Source organism: Ciconia boyciana, chromosome 14 (genome assembly GCF_034638445.1).
Source record: "Ciconia boyciana chromosome 14, ASM3463844v1, whole genome shotgun sequence".
Lineage (NCBI taxonomy): Eukaryota > Metazoa > Chordata > Aves > Ciconiiformes > Ciconiidae > Ciconia > Ciconia boyciana.
Window position 1 is genome coordinate 6,084,832 of NC_132947.1, and position 25,139 is coordinate 6,109,970.

General features: G+C 37.8%; 1 protein-coding gene across 1 annotated transcript in view; it reads right to left on the minus strand.

Annotated features, from left to right (window-relative positions):
• Positions 1 to 3,954: 3,954 nt before the first annotated feature.
• VAPB (VAMP associated protein B and C) overlaps positions 3,955 to 25,139 on the minus strand; it is a 32,537-nt gene continuing 11,352 nt past the window's right edge. The window contains exons 2-6 of the mRNA XM_072879310.1: positions 19,463 to 19,615; positions 11,481 to 11,584; positions 9,137 to 9,217; positions 7,363 to 7,539; positions 3,955 to 5,179 (exon numbers count right to left, since the gene is read on the minus strand). Of these exons, the coding sequence (XP_072735411.1) occupies positions 5,021 to 5,179; positions 7,363 to 7,539; positions 9,137 to 9,217; positions 11,481 to 11,584; positions 19,463 to 19,615 (674 nt within the window). The 3' untranslated portion in view covers positions 3,955 to 5,020. The remainder of the gene's footprint in view (positions 5,180 to 7,362; positions 7,540 to 9,136; positions 9,218 to 11,480; positions 11,585 to 19,462; positions 19,616 to 25,139) is intronic.

Genomic DNA, 25,139 nt, shown 5'->3' on the forward strand with positions numbered 1-25,139 from the left:
ATCCAGTAAAAAAAAAATTCAACCCATTAATAAAACAAACAAATTTTACAGTTAAGCAGATTTGAGTAGTGGAAACACAATTACTTTATCCTCTGAAGCTAATCAAAATAAAAGTTAATAGCACAATGAATAATGTCACTTTTGCGCTGACGCCCATTAGACAAAGTGATTCAGTATACATGAAGCTGTCAGCATAATATAAAGAAATCTTAATTGGACATGGTCAAAGGATCAGCATTTCCCTGCTTGAAGAATAAATCCCACTATTTATGTAACAGATTATTTATACTAGCGTTGTATCCCATTATCATCTTTTAATGAAGTTTATCTAGAGAACTGCTAGGTTTCCCTATATGAGCAAGCAGCCTTGCTCAGTAGTTGCTTTTCTTTCTAAAATGCCTAAACATTGGTTTATACAAATATTTTCTAATTAGTAAATTAAATTTGTAGACATGTATCTGATTACAAAGAATAGTAACTTCCACATACAGTATTGAACTAGTCTCACTTCTGTACAGATTACTTTCTTCTTTCTATATTAGTGTTTCTGAGTCCAAAAAAAACCCACCCCATCTCAAATATGTACACTGACACTCACTCACCACCTGTCCCTTCTCAACTTGCTCACTCGAGGATTTGAGTAATGGATGCTAACCCATGTTCAAACAATGAAAAAGTGGCTCTCCGACCCCAGGCTGCTCTAGTGCTGTGAAGTACTACTGCAGCTGTAACACAGCCACAACAAACATGAAGTTCTGAGTGCTTGCTTTACATGTTCTCTAATTTCAAACAGAGGGATTTTTGGTTGTGGTTTTTTTCTGTTACTTTATATAGAAAACAGAACTCAGGATATGGCATTTCAGGACATCATGTAGATCAAGAGAAGTATAGCTTCAAAAACTTCGAATACTATAGTTAAGTCACTGTTGTGCCCGAGAATTAAGGAAGTGTTCCAATTAAGAGATGAAAGTGTCATACACATTTTCTAAAGAAAAGGGGTGATGGTTTTCTTTCATCAGGCAACTATAACATCCAGTATCTTAAGACATTAACAATCCATTTTTGTGTGCACACCGCTATGTAAATATGCTGACTGCTAACTCAAGATTACAGTAAGAACTGCAAGTTTACATGCGCAGTGAACAGAAACTCTTTGTAGTTTATTGGTGAAAAGAAACTCTAGTGATTTGCCAAGTGAGGTTCCAACTTTATCCCCCTAACAGCATTTAAGGACAAAAAAGTAACATGGAATACCACCATCAAGCTATTACAATCCTGTATTTTTAGAAAGTTACATTGTGGTACATCAGTCCCTCTCAACATGACACACATGGTACTATCTTGCTCTTCAATCCCTAAGGCTATTCAACAGTAACTTGAAACTGGGTGCATAGCTTGCATACGCAATTGTTCCAGCTGTGCATTCACAGCTGACAACTGCCAATGCAGAGCAATAGTTATGATTGTTCATGCATGGAATATTTGCTTTAAGATGTGGATAACTACATGAAAATAGTGGAAACCATTTTCCGTTCATTTCCCAGTACTAGGCTTCAAGACATTTTAGGTACCTATTTATACCAAATTTGCCCAAAGAGTGCAGACAGGAGTGTAAAGCTCCACAAAATGAAGACTACCTAAGCAGCCTCTACTGGCTCTTACAAAAATTAACAAGAAATGTATATGCAAGTGGGCATCTTAAAATAACAGTAATGACAATAATTAGATTAAGTAATAACTTGATTTCTACTATCATGTATCAATTACAGTTTTCTAGTATCTGGTGTTGTCTGGTAAGGACACCAGACAATAATCTTATTTAGAAACTCTATTTCATGCATAACTTCCTAAGATATACAATGCCCTCCAGAATAATTCACTTTCTATGACTACTTCATGAAAACATTTGCTCTGGTGTCATCATGTAAGGAACAATTTACAAAAGATCCAGGTGGCTTAAGAACATCCATCCAATGTATTTTTGCAAGGTATCTACCGACTGGCCTTTTAGGAACCTTGGAAGAAAAAACATTCTTAGATTTCTTTCTACTGCATATGAAAGAAGGGTCCGGTCAAACAGAGAGCTAATAAGGATTCCACTGATCAGTCATTTTATTTTAAGCTCAGCAAAAGCAAAGCATTACCCAGACAATTCAGTGCTACTGTCTGTTCAGGCTGTTGTCAGAAATGGTTAGGAAAGACCTCAGAATTTTATTCAGTTCCAGAATATAAGCAGTTAATTTAACAGTCTTGTTTAGGACTGATGGTGTGGGTCAGCCCCAACTGCAGGCTACAGTCGTTACCAACAGATCCTTAACTAATTCAGGTCCTCTGTTTGTTGGTCTCCTTGATCATGCATTTGTAAGGCATCTATCAAAGCATGAGAGTGTTTTCTGGGACCTCTTTATAATCCTGGAGTGCAAACAACAGGAACAACTTTGCTCACAAATGATTTAAAGTTCCAAGCTGTCACAGATCACTAAGAAGCGACTACTGAAGGAGGATAGACATTCTGCTGGCTTTCCCCTTCCTCTGGTAGCTGCCTGTGCCAGCAAAGTCAACTGTGGTAGCTAACTGTGTGTGTAAAATTTGCCTGGAACATTATTACAGATATACTCAGAAGAGACCAGTTTAAAGCTTCGATCCTCCCCCTTTACTCTGCAAAGACAGTGATTTTTTTAAAAACAAACTTTTTTGAGGCTCTTTTTCAGCAGAACAAAGGGCTCTCAAAAAAAGTTAGTTGTTTTTTTTTTAAAGCAAATTAGGAATTCAGCTCTTCTGATAACACATTTTTAGTGAGATCAAGATATTTACAGCCTCTTAAAAAGAAATACTGCATTTTTTTTTTGCATACTGCATTTTGCAAGGGAGCTCAGTCTCCCTTCAGTAAAGGTTCTCTCAAATATATTCGTCAAAGCCATGAAAACTAATTTTGCAACATCACCTACAACCTTGTCTTTCTGAAAAGGTTCTTTTAAAGTGTTTCATGTAAGTTTTCATTAGCTTCTACTGCCCAGAAAGCATCTTTCTCTTGATCAGTTCTGCCCAATTTGTCACACTGAACTCACTGCTTCGTTCTTTCCAGCTCATCTCCCATCTCCTCTGCCCTTTACAGGCATACTTTGATAGCTTTGTCACTTCCATCCTAAGCAGACAAGGCACTAGCATTTTAAAATGCTAAAGATACACCTCTAATTTTGTTGAATCTTCTAGAAGTACTTCCAGAGTTGTGTTCATAAGCTGAATACACCAGTTAAGATTTTTTTCCTCCTATTTTCTTATTAAATCTCACATAAAATTTCACTTACTTGCACTTGCAAAGCAGGAAACCCTTGAGACACAAGTGGAACAAATATAAAGGTCAACGAGTGTAGTAGACAGGCTGCAGCCCAAACAGCTTTCTCAAGAAATCACAGGAATAATAAAGGAATGAAAGAAGTAACTTTTAAAAGATGTATCTTAATCCTGAAAGGTGTTATAAAAACTTCTGTCACCGATGGTTTTTGGACCTATCATCTAAGAATACATGGGAATTTACCTGCTCAAAAGCTGTTTCATCTACTGAAGTTCAATGTGTTAAAACACATTGAGTTTATGTATTTTGTACTAAAAGTATGCTTAGAAACAAAATTAACCTCGACCTTACTTTTAACATGCTATCAAGCATCTTAATTACTGAACCCAACTAAACTGAAAAATGGGAAGTTACTTTGTACCTCAGCAGTCAGCATGGTTACTTTGAACAACACTTGTGTATATCAGGCTCAGGATGGGGTGGCTTGGATTGATTTTAAAATTAGGCTGGAAAAAAAAATTCCTCCTGAAACAAGTCTGCAAGTTTCCTTATGCCATAAACAAAGTTGACAGAGAATACTGTTTCCCCCCCCCCCCTAAAACTGTGAGAACATGACAAAAGTAACAAAGGAAGCATTAATTTGGGGGCTTTATTTAATTTTTCTTTTCTTTTTTTTTTTTTTCTTTTTTTAAGATGCTACATAGTCAAACAGGATTGGTCTTTTACGGCATAGGACTAGCTTACTACTAATATTTTTTCCCCTAGATAGACTTATTTACATACAAAAACAGTTTCCTGACCACTGTTTCTCCAATGCTCAGATGATCAAAACTCCCAACAATTGTGTAGTGCCCAAAACACCAGGAGGCAGAAGAATCTTGCATCACTACAGCAGCAAATTTTTAGTTCTAGTCACTGGCTTTAAACAGGTGCCTTTTCATACCATATAGTATTAGTCAATTTTGTGACAATAAGGAAACATGAGATGAAATACATTAAATAAGTTAAATATGCATTAAACATCTCTGAATAACATTTTAATTCAACTAAATGAACCAACAGCAATGTAGCTTGGTCCCTTTATGAGAACAAGGCATTGACCTTTATTCCAAATGAGCGTCATACCAGTCAATATATGCCTCTTAATGATGCCTAGCACATTCAGCATTGCCACATACAATTCTTTTCAGCTTCTCACTATTCATTTAAGTGCCAAGAAATTGGTAACTTGCACAGAGTTGAAGACACTGACAGAAACTGTTAAATTTATGAGCAGAATGGTGGATTAATGTATTTTACAGAAGTTGTCAACACCTCCTGCCTAACCCAGCTCCAAACATCCAATAGGGCCAGCTCCAGCAGTGGAGGAATATTTTTTTCTATTTTTCCTTTTTTTTCTTTTTTCTTTTTTAAAAAGAGGTAATCCAGCAACATGTACCAGGGTCTAAGAATGTTTAAAATGACATATACAATATTCCATTGTAGTGTTAAATCATGATTTTCTCCCCCCCTTCATCACTGAAGCATGTTCTCTTTCATTCATTCACTCATTGTACATTTTAAACTTTCTAGATTATGTTACATAGTATTTGTGCAGGGGTAATTTAAAGGCAAGACCTGTGAGATGTCATACATTAATTTTTTTTTAAACATTGTTATGAATAAATTTAATCCAATGATATGGCAGAACCATCAAACCAATTTACAATTTCCAGCATGCTGCCTCTACAAGGCTATTTTTCCTATAATTACACCAAAGACAAAGAACAAAACCACCAAAGCAAGTAGTCTGGAGCTGAGCCCTTCGTCCTTGACAGCAGCTGCAGAAGCAGATATTGGGTTGTTTGTCTGGGGTGCCTTCCTCATCCGCAGTCCATCTTCTTCCTAAAGGAAGATATATTGATTATTTCTACTGAAAAAAAGCTTTAAATATTCATCCTTACCATATTTATTTTAGGTGGGCATAATAAAATAGGCGAAAACTAATTTACAGCTAATTTAGAACTCTATTTCCTAGATAATCCTGAGAAGGAAAGGGTAGTGAGGTAGGAGAGGAATTCTGTATCTACTTGACTAGCAGAGCAAAAACCACATGCTCTTGGAAGTTTTCTCCTGCTGACTAAGGTAACAGGGGAAGCAATGAGGAAGCCTGCAAGAATACTTGTCCAAAGTCTGGAGACAGCTCCAAAACTTCAAAAACAATGATGGAGGGAATGGCATGAAGATGCTTTTCTTGCTCTGTAAGCAAATATAGCGCTGTTGGGGAAAATGCTTTTCAATATAACTAAGATAGGTTGTGAAAAATACGCAACTTTAAGACAATTATACTCATCATTCCCCTAGTTAGACGTCACAAGCAAATTTTACCAGCATTTGAAGGGAAATCTATTTCCCCCATCGTATTAATGCTGACATTTTGACACGAAACTAATGGCAAATTAGTTTTGTCATTTTCTCGGTATGAGTTTGACAGCTCTCTTGATTTAAAGATGTATGAGACAACAAATAAAACAACATCATAACACCAGATATTATCATTTCAAGTGGAGACGATGTTCGCCACATCTTGATCTAAACTGTTGTGCAGCACAGCTGTGTGTTAGCACACTCCATTCCACACACAGAGCACTTTAGGAGATGGCAAAGTGAGCCTTTTGTGACCTAACTTGTATACAGCTGAAGCAACAGTGTTAGACTTTATGTGATACAGTATTATAGAGCAAAAGTATAAGATACTGAAGCAAAAGCCCCCAGTCTATACATAAAAAGATACTCAAGAAATGAAATTGTAATAAAAGTTACTGCAGCCTTAAAAATTGTCAGATAAGTGAAATTCAAAAGACTCAGTGTATGTCAATGTTTTGCACTTTTGAATTTAAAGAGGCACCTAACGTTCAGGAGGAAAACTTAATAAATAAATGATTATTTTTTTTTTAAAAAGTCACAGACTACTTGATACCTCACTACTGCTGTAAGTCTGGATGGGGACAACTGACTTTTGTAAACAATAAAATGTTGTTTACATACATAGTAATTTCACTGCTAGAAACAACAGATTTTCATTTTAAGTATTTTAACTTCCTTTTGACAGTGACTCTGGCCTGACACTGACAGAACCTGACAGTAATTTGACATTGTTTTCTGATGTTTTACAGATGTTTCTAACACTCCACAAAGGGAACAAACAGCTCACCGTTTTAAGACATTACTGTAAGACATCAGCTCAATTCTAGATATCTCCTGTAGACTGTTTATTCAAGTCTGATTTGCAAAAAATAAAATCATATAGTACTTATAGTATCGTGAGACACTAGCAAAACAAGAACACAAGTAAAAGTTAAGGTTGTGTCTCAGCTATATACGTATATTATTTCTATGTGCAAAACAAAACTGGTTTACAAATGTTTAAAGAATTTCTTCATGCATCAGCCAGCCAAGCAGCATCAGAGCTGACAGAACAGAGTTCCGTTCATTAGGCTCCACTAGTCACAAATTCCAAATTTTCATTGGGGGCATTATCTATGAAACTAGACATTTACAGCAAATGAAACTACTGGAAAAAGAATTTTTCAGCATGGTGATAAAGGCTTCTCAATTACTTGATTTCACAGTGATGTGCTGGATGTGACAGGAAGCATATTTCCTATTAATCTGTCTTACTTTGGTCATTGCAACTGCATATTATAGGTGCAATTAGTAAAACACTCAGTATTTGCATAACACTGCCCTCAAGCTCCTATCAGTTTGAGAGAACAGGGCCAAATCCAACACTGAATGCTTAATTCAGACTGAGAAAATTAGGTGGGAAAAGAAAAAAAAAAAGAGGGAATGAATTACTTTGGGTTGCTATCCGATCAGTTTCTCTGACTGCATGACTTGTACGCTCCTTTCAAAGGAAGCATTGATTTCAACGCTTTTTCTCAGTTTATAGAGAGAAACCTAAATTATCTTTTAATTCATAGACAATATTAAAATATTGTGCCAAGGTCAGGCAACCAAGCCTTAAAGTCGGAAGCTTCTTTTTCAGGAAAGGGGTAAATCTGAAAAAAAAAAAAAAGTATCTTTACCTTAAACTGTTTATTCTCCTCCCGTAACCTCTGAACTTCTACTTGAAGCCTCTTATAGTCTTCCATTACTTTCTTAACTTCAGTGTCATCCAAAGAAGAACTTATTGATTTAGACATTACAGAGGAATCTGTCTTTGTTGCAGATGTGGATACAATTTTATTTATTTCTATGTCATGCTGTTAAAAAAGGATAGAGTGATTTTTGGTTAGTTATTAACACCACACCCCTGATATTTAGGAGGAGAATCAGGTAAAATTGTCTGTGCACACCTGAAACATTCCTGTATCAAAAGAAATAAACAACATTTTTCTTTCTGTAACCTTTACTTCCCCTTTCTGTTTCACAGAAAACACCAGATGGGCAGCAATAAGTGCAGACAGAATGACCTCAACTTTTCAGTCCCTGTATATATAGAAAAGGAAATACCCTTAGACCATGTCCCACAATGTGAATGGGAACTTATTTGCTCACGGTCTGCTTATGGAGTATCGGTGCTCTCCTCACCTTTCCCTCCCCAAGCACAACACAAGCAGCTACTCCAGGAGCCAGGGTATAGCTAGGAACTACCCACCGGCTCTGCTGCAGCTCCCTCTCTCTTCACTCCCCACAGCTGGCTACCACCTCTCCATCTTTCTGCATTTCTGTGGCGATGGAGGAACTTGCAACCCAAGTTAGGAAACAAGCTGCAGACCTCCAATCCCTCCTCCTGTTCCTGCCTTTGGATCCTCTCCATGTTTTGCACTTTAGAATGCAAAGGGCCTGGCTCTCATAAAATACAAACCACTCTCTCCCCACCCAAACTGCCACCAAAGTCTTAACATGAAGATTTTATTTATGTGAATAAAGTAATAGAATCTTGTTACTACTTGTGCTTTGTTTTGCCCTAATGAATTTTAGGGACTATAGAAAAAATTACGACTAAACAGAATAGCTGTTAAGTTTCATTTAATTCAGACTTTTTCCTTCCTCTCATCACACCTCTAAACTGGAAACACAGAAAATACCCTAGCCTAAAACAAAAGTACCTACTTTTAGAGCAAACGTTTGCTGTCTGGAGCAGGTAGAGCAGGCATAGTGAGACTGCAATAGCAACATTATAACAATACATAATCATAATTACAAGCTGTCCAGTGCAAGGTAGAACAATTTTGCCTTCAGTACCTGCATGCTAGGAAACATTTTTCAGTCTATTCAATCCATTATCGGTTTCACATTTGACACTACATACTTCCATTAGAAATTAATGCGTTCATTACCCAAACAAAAAAGGATCCTACAATATTATAGCTGCTAATTGCAATGTAATCCCTAACTGCATTTGTGTCTTCCTTACTAGCTTTCTACCAATTTACTTGCTAAAATCAGTGTTGTATCAAGGAAGCAAAGGGGAGCGTTGGACAGGCAAATTCATATTGCTGGCAGTTATAACTGCTTCAATGTAAACTCTGAGCTTTATGACCATCAATCAACATCTTTCAAAATTTTTTTAAATATTCTTTATCCTATGATCTTTCACTAAATGAAAACAGATAAACTCAAAGATTTCTTTGTGCTTGTGTTGCACTTACATTGTTCAAATTAGCTGCTAGTTACATTAAGCATCACTAAGATTTTAAAGAGTTCATATTGTCTTTTCAAAGGGTGATGCCATCCAGGCAGTGAAAGAGAGGTTTCTGTCTTTTGCTTATACAGCTGTCTGTATCAACATGCCATTTTACATGATTTACTGTGGTATTAAGTTAAAACACTCAATATGCATCTGAAAATACTCACAGGCTTATCATTTTCCGCTGGTAGCTCAAACACACACCTAAGTTTCGAATCCATGAGTTCTTCCGGTTTTGCTTCTTTCCACTGGAATAATTAATATTAATTTAATATTAAACATATTAGTATAATAAGGTAGATGGAAAATGCAGTGTATTATGTAAACAAATCACATCATCTTACTCAGTAAAAATCCCACAGGTGTTTATCATGTTACCATTAACCACAGACATGATGAAAAAGGAAACCAAATACATAACTGAGTGGTATCGCAAAGAAAGACCAGATACTATGAACAAAATCATTCTAAATAGTCTGAAATTTACACAGGTAATTTTTGAGAGAACTGGGAATTGTATAAGAGTAATCAGCATAGACAGAGGAAGCTATTAAAAAAAAAAAAGGAGGGGTGCATTCAAAGGAACGGAAAGATAGCAAAAACCCAAATCAGTAACAATGTTAGTTCTGAAGTCTTTGTTCAGCAGAGTTCTTATTCAAGCTTTTCAAATTTCACGTGAGATTTTCTTCCTGACTGGTATGAACTACAGGACTGGTTCTTCCCCCTCCTTGTTTTCCACCTCCTTATTTTTCAGCATCAATGCCTAAACAATAACAGATGTGCTATTTATAGAAAGGGATAGCTTCCCCTCTCATCCTTCTCTCCCCTTCAACTAGGAAGTCTACCATTAAAAAGTTTCCTTCCAATATTTTTAATAGGGATTAACAGTTATAAATCTTTGCTCAGTATCAGCTGTAACCCTGAACTGAAAAGACTGATTCATAGTAGTGATATACAGCAAGAAGCGTCCACATTTATGTGCTGGAGTTCTCACTTGCTTCTCTTCACTTTGACCATACTTCTGGTAGCATGGTATTGCTCAGCATATCTCAAGTAGGTGTCAAATTATGGCTAACCCCTGCGCAACCTGAAGAAGTATGTGACTCATCCTAAGTAGCTGAGTCGTACTTCAGCTCTTCTGTGGCTGAAGTCAGAATTCTATTTCGAGCTTGTTGGCTGCCTGTGAAGTGTTGAAAGCTTTATAGTACTCCAGTAATTTGTCTCACCTGTTTATCCAGAATAGGAAGAGATTTGGAGAGTGGTAACAAAACCAAGAACTGATCAAGTGTTATAGGAAAAGAAATCATATTGGTCTGGACAGCTCTGGAAAACTGAAAGGACCATCTAGGTCCTAAAAAACATTCTTTGCTAGCAGGATAACATTTTTCATGGTATAAAGTAACTCATAAAAATTAAAGAGTTAGAAAGAAAGGCAGACTGGCTTATCTTTCTAGTGATGCAGACATTTTATTACTATTGCTGTTTCTCCCACTGGATCTTATTTTGAGGCCATTAAACAAATATACTTCCATAAATCTCTTTTAGAAGGGAAATTCTTAACCCTGCAGAGTGCCGCAGCTTTAAAAAGCTCTTCAGAAGAAGATGCATATTGTAAAGACTACCGTAAAAAAGCTGTGATATGTACTCTAAGGTTTTTTGGGGTTGACATTTTTAAGTAATACGCATACATACAAACACACACAAGCCCCACACTTTACAGTAATGGCCTTTTTTCTTTTTTATTGTGTCCTCAATAGCTACTGAGTATTCTCTCAAGCTAACAAAAGCTAGACTAGAAAAAGCTTCCTTGTGCCTTCTTGCAGTAACAAATCTTGCTGTTACAGGAAAGCCACCAGTTGACATAGTGGTTTTTTCCTTTCCAAGTTGTCTTAATGTAGCCTGTCATCTTATTTCTACGTCTTTTGTCCTTCTTTGCTTCAGCAGCTACATGCTTCTGTTACTCTCATTTGTAATCCACAGGACAAAACCTATGAGGGCCTTTCATCTACCTAAGCCAAAACAGACATAGGTAGGGATAAAGAAAAATAAAATACTTGTAAATTATCCTCCTGGTTCTTGCTGGAAAAAGGGAAAAGCTCAAGGGAAGACTCAAGACTGACAGTAGAGGCATAAAATATAAAAGATGCCACAGACTTAGAATAGATTCTATACATCTTAGAATATATGTTTCAAGTTGGCCTTTCTAAAAAATGATATATTGAAAAAAATTATATCTACTTAACATTTGTTTCATGGCTTGGTATCCCATTACTGACAGCAGTGTCCTCAAGAAGCAACCACAGACACCAACTGTGCCTTTCGGTGCAAGATTCCTGGAGCTCAAAATAAACAGAAAACACCTTGCCATGCACAGAAATGGAAATCTGGCAAAGCTTTCAAGGATCATTCCCGTGTGGTTTGACAACAGCCCTTAAGCAATGCAGTAAAAGGTCTTACAAAATTACACAATCAGAAAGAAATCCATATTAACTAATTAATTTCAATACTTACTACTGCTTCCATATCTGAAGTATCAGCTGGAGCAAACATAGACTGAACCATAAACTTGTGTTTACTTTTCTCATTAGGGTCATAGTCAAAAGGCTGTAGCATCACTGCAAGAAAAACCCCGAAACACATCATGTTAACATTGGTCTGATGCATAGTCATGCACTGATGATATAGTTACCAGATTAGAGAAATACAAACATTAAAATGGTTTCAAGTTTTATGTCCATTATGACCAAAGCAGCAGCTGAGATCAGGAACCTCACTTTAAAACAAAATTTTAAAAGAAGTTGAGAGAAACAGACTTCTTCAGTCTGCCTATATTTTTCTCTGAGAATTTTGGAAATGCTGATCACTCTACAATATTCCGTACACAGCTATGACAAGATAATAATAGTAATTTATAGTAAATAGGATAATTTACATATCTTCTGGGACAGAGGGAAAAATTCTCAAAGGTGGCATCTTTTTTAACTCCTCCATCCTTGGAGCGGAAGTAACAAGCTGGCATTTTGATTAGTTGTACACACAGCGTTGCTGATGGTTCCTGAGAAAAGCTACAGAGGCAAAGTCAAACATTTTAAACCTTGAGGTTCAAGTCTCAGGATGGAAATTTCCTCTCTAAAGTTTAAGAGTCTCATGGTATTTGTTTTATCAAGTACAAGTGTTTCTCTTCCAAAAATAAGTTGCTGAAAGTTTGTTACCAATTTATAGCTGGAAGTTTATGGTTAAATGCTATGTAAACTTTGCCTCTGAAAGGTATAGAAGAAATGTATTTCTCTCCATTCAAAAAAATCACAAACATTCCAGAATTTACTTATGCAGAAAATGACTGTGTTCAGGGGGCAGAGAGCAAGGAACAGCAGGTTTGGGGTGCGTGCGTGCTTTTTAAATTTTTTTTTACTTTAGTATTAGGAATTTCCACCTCTTTTCTTTTTGGGTAAAGAACTAACATGTTAACGTAACTTGAAGAGGGAGAGTTATGTATTTCATTTACATGGAATATCCTTTAATCACAGTGGTCACTTAGAACCCCTACATTTTGCAAATGACACCTGGATATTCAGCTACTGTGACATTAACAAACACGGGTTTGACTTCAACATGAGACAGAACATATGTGAAAATAAGCAAAGCAGCTTACACAAACATGTTATTAGATATTGCAAAAAGCTACCACCCCCTCAAATTTAAAATGAACCTTGCATATACTGCAATTACTGCTAACATGAAAAATGGTGTAAAGTTTAAAAATTCACGTTTTGCAATCCATGAGGCTACTTCAGTCCCTCAATTCAATCACTAAGAAGAGAAGCAGTTCAAGAATTAGGATTACTTTCAAGTACTAGTGCCATTAACATTATGCGCCCAAATTAATATGCACTAATTGCAGGGGTTTATCGTATAAAAATATCCAAAGATCCTATTTATTGCAAATGAAGGTAAGTCAAACCAATTTGCCTCCTTCACTGATCAGAATATGTTATGGCTGTGCCACCTTTATTATGCACGCAATCTGTGGCTATCAACAACCACATGCCTTTTAAAGCTGGAAGAGAAGGAAGATAGCAAATTCTCTCAAATGAGGTGCTTTAAAAATTATTATACATTTTTAACTCACCTTGCAGTAATCAAATACTAGTCCAAAATAAATGTTTGCAAATTAACAGGCTACTTCTAAAACTATTTTTCCAAACAGAAGTGACTGCACTGTGAAAGCACATATATTTCAACATTGCATGATACATCACTGAAAAGCAGCAGCGTAATTTTTTATCCCCTGTAGTAGACACCTAACTTATTTCAAATCTACATAATGTGTAAGATCCAACTGAGTAGTCAAAACTATCCACTGCTTATGGAACTTCTCCAGATCTGCAGTTTTTTCAGTTCGCTTTGCTGAGTGCAACTATAAGCTCATTTGAAAATCATTATTTCCCAAGTGATAGTGCTGAAGCCATTCTCGAATGCCAAATGATCGCTGCTCTGAATTCCATTCACTGAATCATAAGAGCAAGCAGCTAGAGAGGGCTTGACAGTACAAACGTTGTTAGCACTTGTATTTTTAGATCAATACATGAAAGCCACATTGACACAAATTATTCAGCAAATGCCATGTAAGCCAGATGGGAAGCTCAAAAATATGTACTTTGTTCAAGAGGAAACCAAAGCATTTCAACATTTATTCACATACTATCGGGGGTTTCTGTGAAAGATCAGTTCCATGTAACTGCCCTAATTGCTGGAGAACTTGCTACTGTGAATGTGGCTCCTTTGTTTTGACTGGAAATTCCATACCTTATGCAAGAACTATGTGAAAAGCATATGTTCCTACAAAATGCCTTATCAAATCAGTCATCTCATCTAGTCAAAAGTTTCTGACCAGCTTTCATCAGAACCCAGAGTTCTAAGAAACAAAATTATTAACATGATCTTCAAGTTTACTAGCACCAGTCTCCATTAGGCAGAGATATGTATTTCGACCAGTTTCTGAACTGATCACCCTACAGCTAAAGCACCAGAGGTACTCTACCACAAGCAAAAACTGCAAAGTCATTGAAAGATCAATGGAATGAGGAGTAAAGCAAGTTATATCTGTTAGCCCACTTGTCTCCCTCAAAATTCAAACACGAAGGACCGACCTTATATACATCCTGTTCTGAAGTGTTTCCAAAAAAAAAAAGGATACCAGTTTTCTCACATGTTCCTGCTATAGCCCCCATATTTTACACAAGGCTTTCTGTAGATAGCGAAGGAGAGGTGGTGACCACCTAATATGCTCTTTCCTTTTCCTAGAACAGTTTACTGGCAAAGTTAATAACAATGTCGGAAGCATTAAACTCTTCTGGTTTTCCTAGAGTAAATATGCCTTCTCAAGGAACAGAGGAAATCTGAAGCAAGGAGCATGGAAGGAGGCAAAACTCTACCCCCAATGCCTGCTAGGACCTAGCACTCCCTTCCAAGAGCAGAAGGAACAGAAAAGTCTCCCTGCTCAGCTAGACAGCAACCTTCCTCTAGTTTCCATCTAAATTTATTAATGGCCTGTTTACTTGGTCCTGGACCAATACTGCCCTTATGCTTAAATATCAAAGGAGGGGAAGAGTCATTTACTTCTGGTGCACTCCAAGACATCAATCACAGTAGCTCTTGGCCTTCTGGTAAACTAAATAAGCCAGACTCAGTGGGTCCTCTCTGGGTCAGGCTCCCCATTCATTCTCTGCACCTGTTCTGGCTTGAACTCCTCTATATGAGCTACTCTAATTATACATCCAGGAAATTTTACTAGTGCCTTGGACAACAGCATTTATACCCTCTTATCTCTTCCATTATCCAGCCTGTTTGCACATACTACATTTGTCTTATTCATAACCACATTACGTCAGCATCTTGGTCACCCTACCCAGCCCCCTTCATTCAACAAGCTTGTGATTATAGCAGGAGTATTTTCTTCTCCAAGTACGTGATTTTGCAGTTTTTCTGATGAAACTCATCCTCTGTTTCTCTTACTGGAGCTTTCAAGGACACCCAGTTCTGCTGCATATCTTCAGCCTCCCAACTTTACATCATCATCAGGGTTTTTTGTGTACTTTTTGTGCCAGAATTGCTTATAAAAGCATTAAACAAGATTAGTACCAAGAATCATTCTCAAGAAACGTCACTAGTAACTTCCTGCTATTACATTTCCATCCACCACATCACTGTTTACTCTTTAAGTAGCCCATTCAATAGCCTGTGAATCTATTTTTCTTTTCTAGCTTTATTGATAATTTTCCCAAAATGGCACTGCATGAAATTCTTTATAGTCAGGATAGATCAAATCTACCACACTTATGTCACCTTTATATAAAATACCCCAACCAGCTACAGGGGCAAGCCTCAAGATCATTGTGCAATTTGATCAGCTCTGCTAGAGGTGAGCAAAGGACACTCGCATCTACAGAAACAGGCAAAATCCACTGCACCACTTCACATTTGTTCCATGTTTACATGGTTCTTTCTGTAAATATTTCAATAATACTAAAAAATGTTGAATCTATGAAAATCAAGATAGATTCTTCTAAAGCAAGCGGACAAAATCAAGCCGAAACTTGGCAGTGACTACATAGTCCTGGGATGCCCAGAGGAACAGCGTGCAGCAGCAAGGTTGCTTCAGGAGAGTCAGGGGCTGCAGCAGTGGACGGGACACGATCGGTGTCTTAGCGAAAGGGGTAGACCCTCTGTGACTCAAGAGAACAGCAGCTGCAGAAGCACCCTCCTGAAGGCAATGCAAACTGCCTTTTCAAAGCCAGGCAAGTTTACAAAAGACTAAAAATCCCCCCCCAAGGACATCTGACAGCAACTTAAGGATAACGTTAGCTTCTCCCCATTTTTAGGAAGCATGTTCAGACTGCTCTCTTGAGAGGGACACTGTGCACAGATGGTACCATCTGTACTTCCTCTCTCCCCCCATTATACACCTATCTGCAGACTCATCAGCATCTGCTTATATTTTTGCACTTTTCCTTTGTAATCCATTCATGCCTTTTATTTAGATTTCAACCTCTTGGAAGCCACAAAATCAGATACCTTTGTTGAAATAAGACATGTTTAAAAAAATGGAATGTGTGCAAATACCCTTCTTTTCAAAGTATTTCAGACCAAATGCAATGAAATCAGATGACAGTGCACACATACACTTCCTGACAGTTACATAAACTCAGCTGTTAAAATTACATGCCATTATATAACAGGTGAAAACACGGGCTACAAACCTGACATCGCAGGAGGCAGAGCATGCTGACAGGGCCTTAAATGCAGATATTTAGGAAAAACTGCAATATGGCATAAGCAGCCAGTATTTGACACTCCACTAGAATAAAGCAAGCTTTACTTTTCTAGCATTTTATATGTTTTAAATGAGTCATCATACTAGTATGAAATAAAGTGGAATAATGTTCTGATTGCTGCCTCTATCTTAGGGCAGAACATCTTCTCATACACTTGTACCAAAATAGTACAGACAGTTTCACAGGAGTTTAAGAAAGGCGTCTGGTTACTACAGCCCAAGGAAGATAAGGCTGCCCCAAACTCAGCTTCAGTCAGTAAAATTCTGAGAAACTGACAAATTGTTCCAGAGGTTCATGCCACTATACTTAGGCACTGATTTTTTGGACAGACAAAGTGCAGTACCAGTGCAGTGCTACTAAGCAGCTGAGTGAAAGCCAGTCAGCAATTCTCAAGAGGACAGATTGCATATAGTAAATACAGACCAATTAGTTTAAGTGTCCGGAAGTTATTACTGAATTAACTATATTCTAACAATTTCTCATCAGTAGTATTTTCACTAGGTTTGGAGGAATTCAAGTCCTATTTTTATGCCCTATGCAAGACTTGAATTACATGACTGAAAAGTAACTGATTTAGAGGCAAAGAAACAAATTCTATTTATTTTTCACTTCATTAACTCCAAAATCAGCCCTCTGTTCGTAAGCAACACTACTCCAAAGCAAAGGTTAAACACATCTTCCCCTTTCTGTGAATCTGAAAACAATTCTGTTCTGTAAGTTAATGAAAGTCCCTTCTTTGATCCCCTCTATCCCAAAGATCCCTTCTGCTAATCAGAACCAAAGACACCGCCATCTTCAAGTCCAAAATTAGGTCCCATGCATGGTTTAAAGGAGCTACAGGAGTGCAATATATACAGCTCTATTAAAGAGAAATTCAACTACAGCACACGACAAAGCTTCAGTTTAGAATGTTTCAGGAAATAAAGAATTAACACTTATAACCCCAGAATTCTGTAACACATCTACCTGTAAATTTACCTTAATATATTACCTGAAGAACAATGAATGTGTACTACTTGCATTTTAAAATATGTTAATGTAAGGACTGGCAATTTAGGATTGTTGTTTATTATTACTAAGTTGTTATCAGCATGAAAATACGTAGAACACAATGTGAGCTTGTGATTAAATATATCATAGCCATTTGCAAAACTAACTGAACCATAAATCACTACAAATAAAGTTATCAGAAAAGGGAAATTTTTCAAAGCTATGTAAGCAAGAGCAAAGCATAGCTTAGGGTTAGCACAGCAATCTCTCATAATGGGATACTTTAAGTCAGAATATGGATCTAGTCCAAGACTTATCAGGTACGCTGCTGGGAAGAGTCGGGCTGGAAAAGCAAGTAAGATGTAGGCATGCTGGTAGCGTAACATAAGATGGTTCATATAACACTTGCCTATACTATATGCTGCTCAAGGTAGAGTGAAGGGTCATTGTAAGCAGACGTTTAAGAAAACACTCAACATTGAGATCAAGACAACATTTAAAAAAGCATGGTATGTGCCAGCAAAGGAAGTGGGCTTTTAATTTTGAAAGTTCATCTGAAAGATGAAAAGAATCCACATCTTTATAGCATGAAGATAATTTGTAGCTAGAAACCATGCTAATTTTCATTATCACTTCATTGATTTCTATGCATTTAATATGCTTGCCTGCAGCTAGTATAGATGACAGACAGCTTTACTTGGGAATTGTAATTTTTTACTTTAAAAATCTCAATTTCTCTCTAGAGAGCTTTTTCATTTACATATTACTCATTTCAGAGCTTACTGGATACGTGCTAGCCTTCTCCTGAAGCAGAAGTGCTTTGCCTGCCCCACCTGCAGCTACCACATTCCACTGGTTATCTCCTCGCTGTGACATTGCCCAGAGATTAACTGCAAGCGAGGCACAATATTGCAATCATATGCACACTCAATTTGACACAGTAGAAAACCCAAAGACAACAGATCAATGAGTGTGCAAATGCAGGCATGCACAAGACGACTTACAGGATTAGAGTTTCTTAATGTTACACTGCAAAGTATTTTTGGGATCATTTTTTATTTCATTGAAGCAAGATCTCCAAGGGTGAGGTGTTTAAATAGTTTATTAAGGAAAAAACTGAAGTCTTGATTTTCACATTTTGATTTTTTTCAAGTAAAAAGCAGCAGTTTTAGCTCCCAAAATTTTTTATTTCAGGCTAGAAAAGTTTGGTAAGAGACTAACAGCAAACCATATAACCTATCAGCAAGTAATTTTTCTTAGCATGCCAATATTAAAATTTATTAGAAATAGTAAAACAAATCTGCATGTTTACAGAAATAATTTTCTTAACTAAAAAGTCAGACTTTATTCATGCAGTATGCCACTACTACATGCTTTGATAGAATTATTTATTAAAAACATGAATCGGAGAAGTCATTGAGAAAATACATTGCTTTCAAGCATGTATCATCAGCAAGTTAATAATATACAGACATTCTGTTTATGGGAAACACTCAACTATTTATGCTTTCAAAGTAAGACACTTTGTTTTTCCATTACCAAACTTAGGCAAGTCAAGAGCTACTGACTCATTAGAGAAAATCACTAACTTTTCCTATGGAACAGCAAAGATTTAGTCACTTGACATTTCTAACACCAAAGCATACTGCATCTTCAAGGAACACAAAACAAGCATGGTTTGAAAGTAAATGTATTCATTATTGGTTATATTAGGCAGTTTGGCAACAGCCTGCATCAGTCTAGACCGGTGTGGCTGCAGTCCACCCAGTTTTATTCTTACCTCGACATGCCTGTCCAAGCACTTGTTTGACCCTGCGGTGAGCTGGTTCAGGAAGTTAAGCTGGCAAAAAACTAACCGTACAAAAATAATCCCGCAGGGAGGGCAGGGCTGATTTGGATAGGCTGGCTAAGACTGTTATTGAACTATATAAATCATTTATGTATTTCTCCCCCCGTTCCTCCCCAGACAAGATGTAAAAACAAATCTATTACTGCTAGACCAGGAATAAGGGAAGCAAAGATATATGAAATGGCTGCTTCTCCATGAAATCACAACCTCTCGCTTTTACAAACTTTCAACAAAATACTTTCAGATTGCAAAGTGTTCCAAGAAATAACTGATTAGAAGAAGCTATTTTCAATCACCAAAAAAGTGCTTGAATGACTTACCAGAAACATTAATTGATGTTCCTGCATCGATAATTCCACTGTTGGGCCTTACACAGTATCTACGTGGTGCTGTGGTCTTAACTTTGAAGCACACATTTCTGTCTGTAGGATTGCCGAGCTTCAGGTTTGTAGTGACAACATCTGTGAAAGGACCTGAGGAGGAGAGCAAAATTAGACTTGAAATCACACAGAAAGTACCTTCACGCAGAGGCTAAGCAGGCTCTAAATCTCTGTTCACAAATCTTATCAAGTAATTAGATGTTCAATTTCCATTTATGGCATGTACAGATAATTGTGCACACAAAGCTGAGGATGCAGTGAGGCCTCTGAGCATTCTGTCATGCAGAATGCTTCAACACTCACAGGGCAACAGCTCAAGTTGATCATTAACAGCAAAACAAAGAGGGGGAAATCATTTATACATGGTGCCAACACAACAACATGGCATTCAAATTATGCCAAATTCCCTGCTATATCACAGCTACTCCATTCTAACTACTGAATCCCAGTAAACCCAGGCTTACAGAGAGATACTATATATACCTATGTTACAGATGAAAAACAGGGGAGTACCGTATGTTAACTAGAAAGGGAATGTAACAAAGTGGCTACTACAGATTCATCTGCATATGCAAGCTGTACCTCCACAGAAGCAGGATTCCACCAGGTATTCAGAAATGCTGTACCATAACCAGCAAGATAAGCATTCAGTGTGCATCCCCTTCTCCTACCAAGTTTTTTTTTTTTAAATAATTCTCTTGGCTACTAGAAATGATAAACCAGAAAAAAATCTTCATAAAATAGCCTACCTCACCCAAGATAGGAAATAACCATGTGGAAATGAGAAAATTCTTGGACACTGAGAGCACTGGCAAAGATTTCTGTATTAGCAAAGCCAGAATCAAACCATTGTCAAGTTCTGCAACACCAAGTGCAGGCAAATCAATTTCTCACGGGCTCGCTACCTAGTTCAAACTGCCCAAATCCCTCAGGTTAGAGGAAAGGCTAGTTACTGATTTTCTACAAGACATTGATAAATCAAGACAGGTAGCACACAACTGCAGTGCTTGTTCAGATGGCAAAGAAGTAAAATTAAAAGAAATATAACTACACTTTGATCAACTGCTTTCTGAGTAATTAATTTGATGCCTGAATAAAATATCTTCATCTATGCTCAGGAGTGAAAGCAAATTGGTCAAAAAAAAGCATCAAACCTTTCCTTACAGACATGACGGCCCTAAAATTTAAAAAGGGTGAAGGATGATGATGATGATGATAAAAATATTAGCAGGCAACATTCCACCATCCTCCTCCTGTAGCACGGTTGGCTTAGAATAACTTAAATTTGCTTCTGACGAATTTATCACACAAGTTTGTCTCCTAAGATGACATTTAATACAGCTGTTTAAAAGTATTACAGTGCTGCAACCTTTATCCTTGATCCAATTTGTTTTAAGTAATTAGAAAGGGAAAAAACCCAAAACAATCACACACACAAAATCCCCACCCAGACAGCAATGTAGCATCATTTCTGCCTGCACTCTGAACAAGCCATCCTTGCATTTACAATGCAAGCTGGTAGCAAAAAAATTGAAGCAATAAAATTTGCAGATCCCATGACAAAGATTCCACTAAACCTGTGCCTGGCGAAACACTGAGATGTGAAAGAGAATGAAACACATCTGTCAAGTTTTCTCTGTGTTCTGCATGCAGAGAGAGACTTCAAGTCTAATGGAAAATAACTGGGCAGAAGCAGCCACGAGTTGTTAAAGAAGTTAAACAAGCCAAACTATCAGAAAAAATCCAGCATTTAGGTGTGTAAAGACAGCAGCAGATCTTCAAGAACGGGGAGAAGTCTAACATTTCAGAAGAAATTACTTGATGCCTAAGCATTAAGGATGTGCCTTTACTAAAAAAATTACAGCTTGAGCTATTCCAGCACAGAGGGAGGGTCGTCTGTACAAAGCCCTACATATGCAGCTGCATCCTCAATAGTGCTTTACTAGTCTGCATGCTGGGATGGATTTCCTGTGGGAAACACCATATTTTTACTTGGCTGATCCATGAATGCATGCAAGATCTGTGCGCCCCAGCACAGAGCTGCTGTTTGTAATAGTAATACGACAACAATTCTGTGTGTAAAATAATTTCCAAATGGAGTTACTTATTGCTAACATAGATCATACCAAAATATTTGGCAGCAAAACCTTTCAGCAGACCGAATTAATTTGTCTGCTTGACATTTCCTCTTCTTTTCTGTCCGCTAAACTTTAAACAGTTTAATTTAGATACATTTTCCCCAAATTATAGGTTTTACAGATCAGCCAGCACAACTGTACTAGAAGGCTGATGTCTGCTTTCAGCAAACTTGTGTGCAGGCATACTCCTTATGGCATTGCTGTTCAAATACTGCAGCAAAGCAAAACAGAGCAGACAAATGCAGGATTAAAGTGCCATTACAGGTGTCTTGAACCATGTAAAAAAAGAAATAGACAACACAGTATTACTCAGGGGTAATTAGGGAATGACAGTGAAATATTATCAGCTTGGCTGGCCTGCCTTTTAAGAGAAAGGTCCATGGACTGCCAACTCAGGCTGAAATGAAACCTTGATAGCCTGTTGTTACATTACTATAGCCTAGGTTAGACATTTTTGAGGGAGGTTGGGGTATGTGGGGGAACTAATCCCAGGATAAACACAAGCTAATTCTGTACTGGAGATACACCTTTGCTTTCTAATGTCTGGATTTGTGCACTGCAGGTAAGGTTGACTTGGGTATTAACAGTTTTAGGAGACACACATCTACCCTGGAGCTTCATTTTTCAATGCAAGATATTAGGACTTCTGGAATCATACCCGCTGATACAGTAAGATAAAATGCTCTTACACTTCTTTCCAGTGCTTTGTCCTCACTGCAAGTGGATGGACCATTTATACAAGTATATGCAACACTTGGATAATGCCTATACCCCTAAGGTAGGCTGTAAGCACAATTACAATCAGTCAGGTTGGTGCATCTGGATGGTACTTGGGTTAAAAGCAACAAGTTGACTCTGCAGTGAAGACTGACTCTTACTGTGTGCCTAATAAGGCACACTTAAAAAACCACAATCTTTATTTCATAACATTCAAAACAACATAATGTATTTTTGATTGCTCTTAATATTTCTAGGTAAGAAACTTATATTAAGACAGGATACTTTCCAAATGACAATTCGCACTTCTTAAGGAACAAAAAAAAAAAAAAAAACAAAAAACTATTTTTCTCCCATGTTTTTAAAGATCATGAGAAAAATGCCACTGGTGTCATCCCAAGGACAAAGTTATGGGAAACTCAGGGTCTGTACATGCATCATCTGACACAGGGTTGTCATGGGAGCAAGCTGTCTAGAAGGAAGAATGTAGTAAATTAAATTTGGTGGTGAAAGTTTGGAATATTCCACAAGGGCTCAATGACTTTTTCCTGCTAGTTAGAGTAAAGTCAACTTGTGTTAATGCAAACTGGGCATCTAGCAATATGTCAACTAGCAGTACTACTTAAAGAAAAGAAAACATCACCTAATATACTCATGCAACAACAAACAGTAAGAGATATCATGGTTTTTCATAGGGTCACTTTTCAGCAGGGTTAGTTTCAGCTGTAGCTACAGCTGTGGCTTTCCACCCAGGAGCTACACATACAACCCTTCACATTTGAAGATCACAGCATTATCTCAGAATTTGCCACGCTCCATTTCCTATTCAAACACCAGTGCTGTATCAATCTTTCCTAAGAGTGCTATTCTGCAGTGTACTGCATTATAATATCCCAGATCATTTTAGTAATAATACAAAAGCCTGAGAATTAGGTCAAAAGAACATGATGTCAACTCTATCTAAATTTTAAATAACTCTAATTGCAATAAAAATTGCCCATAATTGTACCAGCAAACCCAGGCTGATAACTTTTTGACCAGCACAGTACTCGCTGCAAGTTTCTTGCCACTCGCTGCTCACAGTAACCGTGTTACACAGCTACGTCGTCTGTACCAAATCTTAATACAATTATTCTCACTTCAACCACAATTCTGTGCTTTAGCATGGCAAATAAACAATCCTTATACACACGTACTTCAATGCAGCAAGAACACTGCTGTAGCACTGTTTGGCATATGAAAGAAGTTAGCGCAAGTATCAGCAGGGGTAAAGCTTCGATGGCACAGGCCCGGGCAGGAACGTTCAAACAGAACAGGCAGAGTCCTCTGCAGATTTGTACACGGAAATACTACTACATCTTTATAATTAGCTACACACATTAGTTCGGCTACAGTCCCAGGGTTGCTTTATTCCTGCATCAGTCTGTCTCACTGCTAAAGGGGAGGTGGTCTGACCTCTCATCTCCACCACCTGCTTGTGCTAGCTGCACAGTGTTCATCTGGCTGCGCTGAGAGCTGAGCCAGAGAGCTGCTCGGGCTGAAAATTAATCCACTTACAAGGCAGGGAGTGAGGGAGGGGGCACTGGGGAAGAGGAAAAGGAGAATCGGTTTTCAGCCACATCAAGCAGCACTCAGACGCTGGCATCAGGGAAACTGCATCCTTCTGCACAGCATTCTGCCAAATTAAGGCAACAAGGTCTCATATTTAGCAGGTTAAAGCTAGCGCATCTAAGCATACGCTCTGCAGTCACACTTTTCCTTGTAGAGTTGGTATAGCTGTTGAAAGTAATTAAGGCACATGCCTAATTTTTTTTTGTGCTTAAATCTAATGCAAATTCTCATCTGCTTAAAGCCAGGCATCCCCTAAAAAAATTTACTGAACTGCTGCTTTTCAGAGAAAAAGCACTGCAGTAACACTTGATACAACTGCAGTCGAATCATGTTAAACTGACAATCGTTGATTAACAAGACTAAGAATAAATTCTCATCAAGCTGCCCATGTTATTCCCAGAATATTTTAGATGCACTTTCATCATCTTTCCCTAAACAACAATTTTTGCCACTCCAACTCAGCACCACAGACACGTATCCAAAAGCAAGATAATTGGAAATGGGCAGAAATACAGGCAGAGCTTCCAGTGAGACAGCCCCTCTTCTACTCCCTTTGTGGAAAGCAGCAGAATGCCACAATAGGAGGGGAAGGACGTATTTCACCATGGTTTAATCCCATCGATGTGTCAGATGAAAGTCATTAATCACCTGACATATTAATCAGCCATAGAAAGGTAACCAAGGAATCTTTAATAAGGGAGATGGTGCAAAGCAGTAAAGGGGAAACTTAAATTGTTTTGTGGGTATTCTGAAGAGCCCAAATCCTACACATTGATGTGTCCTGACTAGTAGGTGTCCACACCTACTGGAGCAGTAACTCATCCAGTGAAAGAGCCACACTGACCCTGTATCTACGAGTGGAGAGGGTGGGAGTTGGATGTGATACTTCAGGCTCCCTTCCCCATCACACACACCATGCTGGCTCCTGGTCCTATGGCATGAAGTGCCTCTCCACCAGCTTGGTCAGCCCCTCAAACTGGGGATGCACCTCGCCCTGCTCTAGCATGTATAAACCTCCTGCAGAGTCCTAAGCGAGAGTGTATTAGCACCACCGACAAAACCACCACTACGCAAGAACACAGTTGTATCACCATCTGAATATTTCAGCCTTTCTACTTGTAACTTTTCTTATCATCATATCTGAGTTGTTT